Source organism: Fonticula alba (genome assembly GCF_000388065.1).
Source record: "Fonticula alba strain ATCC 38817 unplaced genomic scaffold supercont2.5, whole genome shotgun sequence".
Lineage (NCBI taxonomy): Eukaryota > Rotosphaerida > Fonticulaceae > Fonticula > Fonticula alba.
This window is the reverse complement of record NW_009242975.1, coordinates 1,017,182-1,028,645: the sequence shown is the minus strand read 5'-3', so window position 1 is coordinate 1,028,645 and position 11,464 is coordinate 1,017,182. Positions and strand designations below refer to the sequence as shown.

The 11,464-nt window shown below is 69.1% G+C and overlaps 3 protein-coding genes across 3 annotated transcripts in view; 1 reads left to right on the top strand and 2 right to left on the bottom strand.

The window, feature by feature from the left end:
* The first annotated feature begins 2 nt into the window (after positions 1-2).
* On the top strand, positions 3-1,806 carry H696_03415 (hypothetical protein). Its single transcript, XM_009497281.1, has one exon. The coding sequence runs from the start codon at positions 21-23 to the stop codon at positions 1,272-1,274; it is 1,254 nt and encodes a 417-aa protein (XP_009495556.1). The 5' UTR covers positions 3-20; the 3' UTR covers positions 1,275-1,806.
* Positions 1,784-5,406, bottom strand: H696_03414 (glycyl-tRNA synthetase). The gene is made up of 11 exons (XM_009497280.1): positions 5,389-5,406; positions 4,939-5,220; positions 4,743-4,831; positions 4,536-4,612; positions 4,289-4,431; positions 3,996-4,145; positions 3,688-3,804; positions 3,328-3,547; positions 2,822-3,167; positions 2,464-2,667; positions 1,784-2,343 (listed from the first exon to the last, which is right to left on the bottom strand). Exons 2-11 carry the CDS (start codon positions 5,163-5,165, stop codon positions 2,054-2,056), a joined length of 1,863 nt encoding a protein of 620 aa, XP_009495555.1. The 5' UTR covers positions 5,166-5,220; positions 5,389-5,406; the 3' UTR covers positions 1,784-2,053.
* A 735-nt stretch (positions 5,407-6,141) lies between these two features.
* Positions 6,142-11,464, bottom strand: part of H696_03413 (hypothetical protein) — a gene marked incomplete at both ends in the record, with an annotated part of 7,709 nt that continues 2,386 nt past the window's right edge. Inside the window, 2 exons of the mRNA XM_009497279.1 lie at positions 6,142-7,658; positions 7,950-11,447. Of these exons, the coding sequence (XP_009495554.1) occupies positions 6,142-7,658; positions 7,950-11,447 (5,015 nt within the window). The remainder of the gene's footprint in view (positions 7,659-7,949; positions 11,448-11,464) is intronic.

Here is an 11,464-nt window from a genome sequence, read left to right as displayed (position 1 = left end):
CCCCCCCCCCCCGACACACCATGTCCGAGTCCGCCTCCGTCACCTGCACCGCCCCGGTCAACATCGCCATCATCAAGTACTGGGGCAAGCGCGATGTCGAGCGCAACCTCCCCACCAACGGCTCGATCTCGGTCACCCTCAGCCAGAAGGCCCTCCGGACCACCACCTCCGTGCACCTGAGCCCCGAGCACCCGGCCGACCGGCTGTGGCTCAACGGCAAGGAGGATGCCAATGCCTCGCGCGCGGGCACCCGCCTGGCCAAGGTCTTCGACCTGATCCGGCGCCTTGCCCGCCAGGAGGGCAACCCCCGGGCCGAGTGGCACGCGCACGTCGCCTCGCACAACTCCTTCCCCACGGCCGCCGGGCTGGCCTCTTCGGCCTCCGGCTTCGCCTGCCTGGCCTTCTCCCTGGCCAAGGCGTACGGCCTGCAGGCCGGCAATGACGTCCTGTCCGGCATCGCTCGCCAGGGCTCCGGCTCGGCCTGCCGGTCGCTCTTCGGCGGCTACGTCGCCTGGGAGCACGGCTACGAGGAGGCCGCCAGCCCGGAGGACGAGGACTTCGGCAGCCACGCCGTCCAGCTGGCCGACGAGGGCCACTGGCCGGAGATGGCCATCTTCGTGCACATCGTCTCGGCCGAGAAGAAGACCGTCTCTTCCACCTCCGGCATGCAGACCACCGTGCGCACCTCCCCGCTGCACACCTACCGCGCGGCGCACGTGGTCCCGGCCCGCATGGAGGCCATGCGCCAGGCCATCGCCGCTCGCGACTTCGACGCCTTCGCCAAGCTCACCATGGAGGACAGCAACCAGTTCCATGCCACCTGCCTGGACACCTACCCGCCGATTTTCTACCTGAACGACACCTCGCGCGACCTGATTCAGCTGGTGCACCGCTTCAACGAGCAGCAGGGCGCCATCATGGCCGCGTACACCTACGACGCCGGCCCCAATGCCGTGGTCTACATCAAGCGCGAGGCCTGCCGTGCCTGGCTCGATGCCGTGGCCGCCCTCTACCGCCCGGCCAATGGCCTGCGTGCCAACGGCGATGCCTGGTTCTCCGATGCCCACGACGAGGTCCTGCCTGCCTGGGCGGCTGCCGACTACGCCCCCGCCAACCCCGCCGCCACCGCCGAGCTGGTCGCCCCCTTCCAGGCGGCCCCCGGCGCCGTGGACGGCCTGCTCTTCTCCCTGCCTGGCGGTGGTCCGGAGGTTATCGCCGACCCTGAGGCCTCGCTGCTCGACGCGGCCGGCATGCCCAAGACCCTGGCCAACTAAGCGCGCAACATGGGGAGGGGGGGAGGGGGCAGGGAGAAGGTGTTCCCTGTGTCGCAGGCCCCTTCCTCCCCCCTCCCGCTCCTGTGTCTCTTTCTTCCCCCTTTTTTTTCTCTCTCACGGCTCCTCTCTCTCTCACCATGTCAGAGGGAGAGAGCGAGGCGCGCGAGTGTCATGACGAGCGCACACCGAACAGCAAAAGGCCGGTCATGGCGCTCTGCTGCCGAGGCCTTGATATTCTGCACACGCACCTCCCTCTCCCCCGTGTCTCCCCTTCCGAAAATGTCCATCTCCTGCCTGCGTTCCCCCCCCCCCCCTCCAATGTATCTCTGCACACTCTCTCATCTCCACGCTCTTGATGGCAAGCGGTCTTGTCCTTGAGCGGGGGCTGGGTGCTTCCCGGAGGGACTGTGGTGGTGCGCACACCCACATACATGTGTGCGGGTGTATGTAAATGCATCTGTGCGCGGGTGTGCACCTTTGACCTGTGCGGAAGCTCATGCACGCTGAAAGGTGGGGAGGGGGGGGGGGGGAGAAAATAGACACCCCATCTTTATTCGCGCCAGCAGGGCGTACACATGCACAGCAACGCACCCAGCGGGAAGCGTCCATCCTACGCACAAGCAAAGGCGGGCGGATGCAGGTGCCATACAAACCGGGAGGGGGAGAGGGGCAGAGTAGCAGGTGTGCGCGCACGCAACAGCAGCAACCGACGCATACGGACGACGACCAGAAGAGGCCTCGCACATGGTCCTCCCCCCAAGGTCCCATGCTCATGGCACTTAGACATCCTGCGCAGTGTGCAGGGGGTACTTGGCCAGGACGGCCTCCCAGGTGGTCGTACCGGCCACCAGATCCGCGACCAGGGCACCGGCCTCGGCCATCGGCATGCGGACCTGGCTGCGCGGGTCGTCACGGAAGCGCAGGGTGCAGGTCTCGTTCTTGACAGACTCGAAGTCCACGGTCAGGGCGAAGGGGACACCGATCTCATCGAGGCGCGCATACCGGCGGCCGATGGAGCTGGACGAGTCATCGATGCGGTACATGATGGTGTGCTTGCGGAGGTCGGCAGCTGAAGGAGGGGGGGGGGGGAGGCGGGAGAGCAGCGGGGAGGAGGAGGAGGAGGAGGATGGTCAGAGTCACAGCCAACAGGGAGGGGTGCGGGCGGGGGGGGCAGACGCGGAGAACATACAGAGCTTCTCGATCAGCGGGGTGAAGGCAGCGTTGTTGGACAGCGGGGCCAGGACCGCCTTGACCGGGGCCAGACGCGGGCTGAAGCGGAAGTAGCTGCGGGCGGTGTCCTCCTCGCGCAGGGTGAAGGTGTGCTCCAGGATGCAGTAGAGCAGGCGGCCGATACCGAAGGACGGCTCAATGACACCGGGGACGAACTCGCGCACTGCCATGGGGAGACGGGGGAGGAGGAGGGGGGGGGGGGGCGAGGAACAATTGGATCGTCAGTCGGAGCACCGGGGACGGAGGCGGCCTCGCGTGCGTGTGTGTGTGCACGCGCGCGCGAAGGCGGCAGGCCTGCGGCGGGCGGGGGTACGCACCCTCGACCTTCTTGGTGGTCTCGGTGATGGTCAGGTAGCTGACGTCGATCTCGTGAGTCTGGCCGTCGATGGTGAACGACAGGTTCCCGCTGCCGATGGCCTTGATCTGCTCCTGCAGGGCCTCCAGCTCCGCCTGGCCCATGCCCTGGAAGTGGTTCTTCACGGTGTTGGTCAGCTGGCGGAAGGTCTTGGCAATGGCGCCGGTGTTCAGCTTCAGGTTGCGCTGAACCTCGAAGTAAGGCTCCTCCAGGCGCTCGACCGCGACCAGGCCCTTGCGGGTGACCTCCTCATGGCGAGACAGATCGTAGCAGGAGCGGTCAGCGCAGCCGACACACTCGACCCAGCCCTGTGGCCGCGAGCGCAGGGAGAGACGAGGACGGAGGAGAGGGGGGAGCGGGGGGGGGAGGGGGGAATGGAAATGTGGTCAGTCGGGCATGCGGCGCAGGCCACACAGCAGCAAGGCGGCGGCAAGGGGCACGGCAGGGGAGAGGACGGGGCGGGCGCACGTAGGAGGTCTCCACCTCGAGATCCCAGCAATCGGCGGCGTAGTGGGCCATCTCGTTGAGACCGTGCTGGCGGAAGCGCAGGTGCTCCGGCAGCAGGCCAATGCGCTTGGCGAACAGGAAGATGCGGCCAAGGAAGTAGCCGAGGGTCTCGTTGTTGATGATGCCCTGGGACACCGCGTCGCCGAGGGTCATGTGGACCATCTCGCGGGGCTGATCGGGGCTGTGGTTGGAGAGCGGCGAAATGCGCGGGAGGAGGTTAGAGAAGGGGCCCCCAAGCAGGTGGGGAAGACCGGCCAGGAAGCGCGGAGAAGGGACCCCCCTACGGCACAAGGCCTGCCGAGGGCCCAGGCACACACGTACTTGTCACGAGGCGGGGCAGGGTACAGGGGGACCACCATGTCCTTGACGGTCACGAACTTGGGGTGGTCCTTGCGGTCGGGATGGACGAAGTGCTCGATCTCGGCCATGGTGAACTCACTGACCAGGGCGCCAGGAGGAGGAGGAAGAGGGGGGGCGGGGGGGGGGGGAGGAGAGGTTAGAGGGGAGCGGGACAAAGAGAAGGTGATCGGGCGTGTGTGCGTGTGCGCGCGGACAGGCGAATGGAAGCCCCCGAAGCGCGAGGCAGCGAGCGACATCAGCGAATAGGGGGCAGGGGAAAGTGGGCGCACCGAACACGCAGGAGGCCGGACCGGGGGGAAATCTCGTTACGGAAGGCGCGGCCGATCTGCGACGCGGCGAAGGGCATCCGGCAGTTGTTGTACTCGTACAGGTACTTGAAGTTGACGAACATCCCCTGAGCGGTCTCCGGGCGAAGGTAACTATCGTGCGGAGTCACAGGGGTGGGAGGGGAGGGAGGACAGAGAGAGAGAGAGAGAGAGGACTTGGTCAGGAACCGAGGAGAGGGTGAACAGCATGGGGAGGGCCTTGACCCCCCCCCCCCAGTGAGAAGCCGGAAACGTACCCCTTGACGTTGCCCTGGGGGCCGATGTTCGAAGAGAACATCAGGTTGAAGGGGGCGGGGTCGGTGATGTCGTTGCCAGCCGGGGACTTGACGTTGTACTTCTTCATGACAGCGCCAAGCTCCTCGCCGCTGTAGTCGTCAACCTGAAAGGCGGCGGCGGGGAAGGGTCAGCAAACAGTCACTCGACGGGGGATAGAGCAGGGGGAGAGGGGGGGGCGGAGAGAGAGAGAGGGACTGCGACACATACACGCTTGATGACATCCTCGATCTCGGCGCGGGTCTCATCGGAGACCTTGGCCTTGGCCAGATAGTTGGTGAGGAACTCTGGCCACGGGTGGGAACGAGGGCAGGGCAGCACCGAGGGGGGGGGGGGGGGGTTGGACAGGGTGAGCAAGAAACCGGGAAAGGGGGGGCCCTTTGAGAGGGGGCCGGGAGGAAGGAGGCGCATGCATACCCTCCAGAAGGTGGTCAGCACGCAGGCTCTCGTGGGTGACGACATCGCGGACGAGGAAGTCGGTGAAGCGCTCAATGTGGCCGGACGTGCTGAGCACAGGACCCGGGGGGAGGGGGGGGGGGGGAAAGAGAGGTGGGGAAAGTCAGCGGAGGAGCCGGGAGGGACGACACAGGCAAGCCAGAGCGAGGCTGCGCACCGGAAGACATCCTCCTTGGTCATGATGGAGGTGTCCAGCTCGAGGATCTGGTCCTCGACCACGAAGAAGCGGCGCCACTCCTCGAGCAGGTTGGCCTGCAGAGCAGACCCCGGGGGGCCGAGATCGTACAGACCACCGACCGGGCCGTAGATGTCGAAGGAGGGGCGAATGAAGAAGCGCTGGGTGAGGACATCCTCGATGCGCGGGCGGTTGAACTTCGTGGACATGGTGTAGAGGGAGGGGAGGGCGGGCAGCGCGGTGCGGAGAAGGGCACAAGGCAGTCTGGTGATCCCAAGGGGCGAAAGAGAGAGGGGCGGGAGGGCAAGGGGGAGGGGGAGGTGAGTGCGTGAGGGAGGGAGCTTGACGGAGGTGAACGTAGTGGGGAGAGAGAAGAAGAGGGGAAACAAGAAGGAGGAGGGGAGAGAGAGAGAGAGAAGAGAGAGCATTTACCCGGGGTGAGGGAAACTCCGTCGGTTAGGAGCGCAGTCCGGTGGCTGGGCCGGGAAGATGGGCCACGAAAAATGGCTCACACCAAGCCAAGCACCTCGGGGACCCTTGCGCACCCTGGCGGAATGCACACATGGGCGTGTCCGGACCCAGATCCCCGCGAATCCCGCGAGAAACCCAGGGCCAAGAGACATGTCAGCACCCTGGGAGGGGGGAGGACACCCGACGTACTCGCCGAGACCCGGGCTGGCGCGGCGCCCTCCCCGCCCCCCCCCCCCTCGTCATGGGCGGGTGCCGTCCCGGCCCGAGCGTCCGCACACCCCGACACACGGTCCCACTCCGGAGTGCACGCGCCGTCGAAGAAGCCACCCCACACCGATCCACCCAATTAGTATGTCCCCTCCAGCCTGCGGGTTCTGGAGCGGGGCGATGCGGCGAAAATGGTGCGTGGCTTGGTGAAAATCCCCTCAGGGACGGTCCGTCACGCGCGTGGGATCGCCCCCCCAGGACCGGGGTTTAGAATCGCTCGTGGGCAATTAAGATGCTTAATTCGGTTGCCTCTTCGGCCGTGGTGGGCGCGCAGAGCGGCAATGGTCTATTCTCTGCCCACTCCGCCCCCCCGCGCGCGCGCGCGCGCGCTGCAGGCACAGGTCCACATGCCTCAAATCAGGGAACCGAGAAAGCCGCCAAGGAGAGGGAGAGAGAGAGAGAGAGAGAACAAGAGAAAAGAAGGGGGGCGAGGGAGAGAGAACCCCATCATGCGAGGCCCGCTTCATCATCGGCTGCCACCGGCCCCCCATCGGCTACTCCCCCCCGCCCGGGGCCGACTCGCCCTTCGGGAAGCCCGCCCTCAGGCGGCGGGTAGGTCACCAGCACGGCCGACAGGCGTGGCATGGGGGATCCGAGGTCGCTGACCAGCTGGGCAAAGGACGCGACCGCCGGCGCGGCGGGCAGTAGCCCGGCGCCCGGGGCCGCATGGAGGGCCGGCTCCTTTCCGAGGCCGGCGCCATGCCCATGAAGAACGCGGAAGTCCTGAAGCAAGCCGGCGCCGCCGGCCGCGAACGCCGGCTTGTCCGTGAACGAGGGCTGGCGGCTGGACATACTGCTGGGGTGGCATTGGGCGCGTTGCTTGCACACCGTGGAGAAGCAGCCGCCCACCGGGTTGGGACTCGGCTCGCGGGTCCAGATCCCCCGAGCGATGCTCTTGGAGGCGACCATGACTGCGCGCGACACCAGGGCCGCGGCGACCTCCTGGCAGGAGAGCAAGAAGTCCCCGGAGGATGCCCCCTCCGCCCGGGGGAGGGAGGGGCCCGGCTGGCCGCCGGGCAGGGCGTCAGCGACGGCATGCGGGCCGGACCACTCGCGCTCGAGCCCGGTGGCGATGGCGCCCTGCCACCAGGCACCGCCCGTGGACTCGGGCGCTGCCATGCTCTCGGCCCTCGCCAGGTCCGGGGCGTTCACCCGCACCTTGATGATGGGTCTCTGGGTGATACTGTCCGCGGAACCAAGAACCAGGAAGGGCCCGGCCGGACGCGTGCCCAGAGGCACAGGCCCCAGGCGGCCATCCATGTGCCGGGTGAGGGGCGTCTGCCCTGCATCGGCCGAGGGGGGGGGTGGAGTGGCCCCCGGGGGTGACACCCCAGGCGGGGTGGCACCGTGGCTGGAGGTGGCACGCCAGGGCTCCGACCGACACTGCAGCCAGCCAGCGACCCCGACAAGCCCCCCGGGAGCCGTGTCCATCTGCCGCTTGGCTGCCTGGGTCAGTAGCGAGGGCCAGCTCTGTGACCGCAGGAGGAGGGCCCGGCGCCGTCGCTTCGACAGCAGACTTGCTCGATCGTCGTCCCTCTCGTGGAAGGGATCCAGGGTGGGCTGCAGGGGCGAGAAGATCACCTCGGTCGGGACCTCCTCACGGGGGGGAGCACCGTGCTTCATGCCCACCGGGGTCGAGGGGGGTACGCCGGGGCCCATGGACACCGGGGCCAGGGCGCGATCGTGCTGGCATGCCGAGGCCGGTCGCACCATGTTCCCGGTCTTCGGGAACACATGCGAGGGGCTGGACCCGGCCGACCGGTGGCGCGCCTCCCCGTCGGCCGGGCCCGCGGTGTGTGCCTGCTCCGGTATCTCCATGAACATATCGGCGCTCCGGGAGAATTCGCACTCGTTACACAATTGACTGCTCCGGTTGGATTCGGAAAGGCGAAGCTTGCCCTCGACCGGACGGAAGAGCACATCATCCGCGGGGAGGATGGCTTCGGGTTCGGTGGCGTGTGGTGCTGTTAGAGCGTGTGGTGGGCGTGCACGATGGGACCGGCCACGGGTCGAGAAGTGTGGGAACCCGGCGTCGGGATGTGCATCCCCCCCCCCCCCCCCCCCACCATCATACAACACTCGGCTTGCGCGAAAGAAAGAGCGACGAGGATGTGGGAGTTCGACATGGACACAGGCAGAGGTGCTGAGAAAGAGATAGAGAGAGAGAGAGGGGGGGGGAGAGCGAGCGAGAAAGAGGGTGTGTGTGTATGCACCACTCAGGCGCAGCCTTGGTTCCCCCGCCCCCTGGGACGCACTGTCATTGGTCAGAGACTCCACATGCTTCACCATGTCGAGGGAGGTCATGGAACTGGGACTGCGTCGTGGCGAGACATCTGACGAGGCAGGGGTCGGCATGTTGTCGCCGCCGGCCGGCGCCGGTGCCGGTGCCGGCGACATGGCCGCGCCCGCCGGCTCGGTGCCACCCTTCTTCAGCTCGGGGAGTGCCTCCATCAGGGACGCCGGGCTGGCCGGGGGGGCAATCGCCGGGCCAGCGTCCTCGGTGGGTATCGGCGGCCCGCTCACTCCCACAGCCACCGGCGGGGCGAAGGTCCCAGCCTCGGCTGGAGCTTCGCTGGGCTGGGCCGGCGTGTCCGTGGCCGGGCCGGTGACCGTGCCGGAATCCTCCGCCAGGGTCGGCTGGTCGGCTGGGGCAGCTGCCATGGTCGGCCCCCTCGGCGGAGGGCTGTCGCTGTCTTTGGGGGCGGCAGCGACACCGGCGGCGCCGGCGTTCCCCCCCGGCTGGCGGATGCCTGCCTGGTCATCCAGCAGCCGGCGCTCGGTGGACTTGGACCGGCCCCCATGGGAGGAGAGGAAGCCCCCCGGGCGCATGGCTATGGCGGCCGCCCGGGCGGACTGGGCACTCTCGCCAGCTCGCTCGGCCTCCAGCATGGCATACCGACACTTGACCTGGTACCGGGCCGCCTGGGTCTGGCGGGGCTGATTTACCAGGAGCATCCGCACGGCCACCGGGCTGACGATGCGCAGCTGCTGCAGCATCGGCCCCAGGCTCCGAACCACCCGTCGCCTGGCCCGCAGGTAGCATGCACAGATGAAGCTCATGTTGCGCTGGAGCTTCTCCAAGTGCCCGGGCCGGCTCAGAGGGTTCATGATGTCCGACCGGCTGGCCGACATCGGCAGGTACCGGTTGGTGCCCTTTCCGGCAGGACCGGACTCCCGCCCGGCGGAGTCCCGGCGGGCTGTCCTGCTGGACTGGGCACTCTTTTGGCGCTGGCGGGCATTGGCCTCGGCACCGGCGGCTGGCGGGTGCCCCGGCGGCAGAGCCTCCCCCGACAGGGAGGCCGGGCCGTGGGGCCGATCGTCGCCGGGGGGGGCCTCCACGGTCGAGGCGGCCGCCGGGGCCCGGGCCTGCTTGCCCGAAGCCGGGCCCGATCCGCCGGCCCCCCTCGGGCCCGCCGGCGGGGGGGACTGGCCCTCGGCCGAGGTGGCGCCATACCAATTCGGGCCCGGGAGCTCGGAGGAACTTTGCGAGGTGAGCAGCTCCTCCGAGGAGCTCCCGGGAATGAGGCTCTTGGCCACCCGGCCGAGCACGCTGTCCACCGCATGGTCACCCGGGGCCCGTCGGCGCGTGGGCGGGCCGGCGCTGTGAATGTCGGCGCGCCCGGAAAACAGGTTTGCCGGTCGACGGACCACCTGTCGGCCCCAGAGGGTGCGCGGCGCGGGGCTCGGCCCGGGGACGTTGGGCCCCGACTCGGCACCCGGCAAAGCGTCACCACCCTGGCCGGGCCGCCCTGGCGGCTGGGTCCCTGCGGGAGGGGGCGGCTCCCGGTCGGGGGGCCCCGATGCACGGCCGGGCTGGGGGCGGCGCCGGTGGCGGTTGGCCGCCCGGCGCCGGAGCATCTCGCTCTGACGCGATCGCCGGTCCAGGCGCTCGGCGCTCCCGAGCTCGGGGTCGCCGAAATCCACCGGCGCCACATGCTCCTCGGCAAGGATATCCGCCAGGGGCACCCCGCTGTAGTAGAGCCCCCGGCTGTGGGTCAGCGTCTCGAGGATGGCCCCGTAGTCGGTGCGCAAACGGGCCGAGTGCGCGTGCATGGCCTTGATCAGGATCCGCGAAGCCGGGCGCATGATTTCCGGGATCAGCTCCTTCACCAAGATCGGGACGTCCTCATTGATCATCTGCGTCAGCCGGCGGAATTCCGTCCAATTGTCGCACCGTGGCACGCCGGACCCGGCAGCCGTCGGGTCGCACCGGCAAGTGACCGCCGCCACGCCTGGCTCGGTCGAGCCGAGCCCGGAACTCGGCGAGTCCGCCTCGTCGGCATGGCGGCCCTCACCCCCATTCTCCGGGGCCGTGTCCCAGGCTGACAGCCGCGACAGGCGCCGCAGCCGCGAGCCCTTGGCCAGGGACCCGCGGATGCGTGCGGCCACCGGCGGCTCATCCGGCTTGTCCGGCTCGCCGGTGCGGTTCCGGTGCAAAGTCAACGATGATCGAGACCGACCGAGTCCCTGCTCATGCTCCAGAGCCCTTTGCATGGAAGCCAGCGGCCCCGGGCGATAGTGGCTGCTGCTGCTGCTGTTGCCGCCGCCGCCGCCGCCGCCGCCAGCTGGACCTGTGACTGATTGGGCACCACCGCGCGAGCCGAGGCCGGACCGCTCGAGACGCGACTGCGCGTCGCACGATGATATCCCCTCCCCCTGCTGGGAGTCGGACTTTGGCCGGCTCTCCAGCAGACCATCCGGATCTCGGGGCCGGCCCGCCTGTCTGGCCGCCGGGCCTTTGGGCCGGGCAGCCGGGCCACCACCATGGGCGCCGGGGGCTTCGAGGCTGTTTTCATCGGAAGACCGCTCGGTGGAGGAGCTGGACTCGCTCATGGGCGGCGCCGGGGGCAGGCCCGTGGGGACAGGGTCTTCGGGCCGCGAGGAGGATGGCACCCCGGGCGACGAGCCGGGCGAGGGGGCCCCCTCGCCGAAGCGACCGCCGGCAATCGGGTGCGCCCCACCCGGGGGCGAGACTTCCCCCTGGGTGGCCCGCGCGGCCACCGTCGCCGCCGTCGCCGCCGTCGCCGCCGTCGTCGTCGTCGTGGCCGCACGCGATCCGGCCAGCCGGGCATCCAGCCGCTCCAGGCCCGGCTGGCGCTCGGTCGCCCAGCCGCCGGCTTGGGACTCATCGCCAAAGAGCCGAGCCGAGCGATCCCGGACCGTGGGCCGGGGCAGGCCGCTGGCGAGAACCGCACACCGGCCGACGAGGCGCTCGCGCCGCGAGCACACGGCGTTCGCCCGCTCCAAAGCATCCCAGCAGGGCTTCAGGTATTGGTGGCGAATTCGCCGGACCAACTGCCGCAGGGCCGGCAGGGCCTTCTGCTCGCGCTCGCTGGCCAGCAGGTAGTACTGCAGGGCCTGGGTCAGCAGCGTGCTGGCCGCCTGCGACAGGGCCCCCTGCTCCAGGACATCCTCGGATAGGGCGTCCTCCAGCGTGGAGGCCTGGATGTACAGCACCGGCGAGGGGGGCGACCGGAAGAGGTCGGTCTCGGAGTTGAGCAGGCGCTCCTCGGCCGGGGCCAGCGCCAGCGGCGGGGTCCGGCTCTGGGAGGCCGGCGTCGAGCGGGAGCCCGATCGCCCGGCGCTCGACCGGGAGGAGTCGGCGCTCGAGCCTGGCGTCGCACTGGCCGATGTCGACCCCGGCTGGCCAGAGGTCCACACTTCGATGGGCGAGTCATCCGGCGGGGGGGCATCCGGGCGCACGGCCAGCCGGCACATCACAACGGCCATGCGCTTTTCCATGGTGATGGCACCTGGCCGCAGGGGGGGG

Excerpts from the sequence above, each read along its gene's own strand:
- H696_03415 (XM_009497281.1), top strand. The coding sequence starts at position 21 with ATGTCCGAGTCCGCCTCCGTCACCTGCACCGCCCCGGTCAACATCGCC.
- H696_03414 (XM_009497280.1), bottom strand. The coding sequence starts at position 5,165 with ATGTCCACGAAGTTCAACCGCCCGCGCATCGAGGATGTCCTCACCCAG. Across the intron at positions 4,832-4,938 it reads ACCAAGGAGGATGTCTTCCG|CACGTCCGGCCACATTGAGC; the intron begins GTGCGCAGCCTC and ends TCCTGTGCTCAG. Across the intron at positions 3,548-3,687 it reads CCTGCCCCGCCTCGTGACAA|CCCCGATCAGCCCCGCGAGA; the intron begins GTACGTGTGTGC and ends CTCCAACCACAG.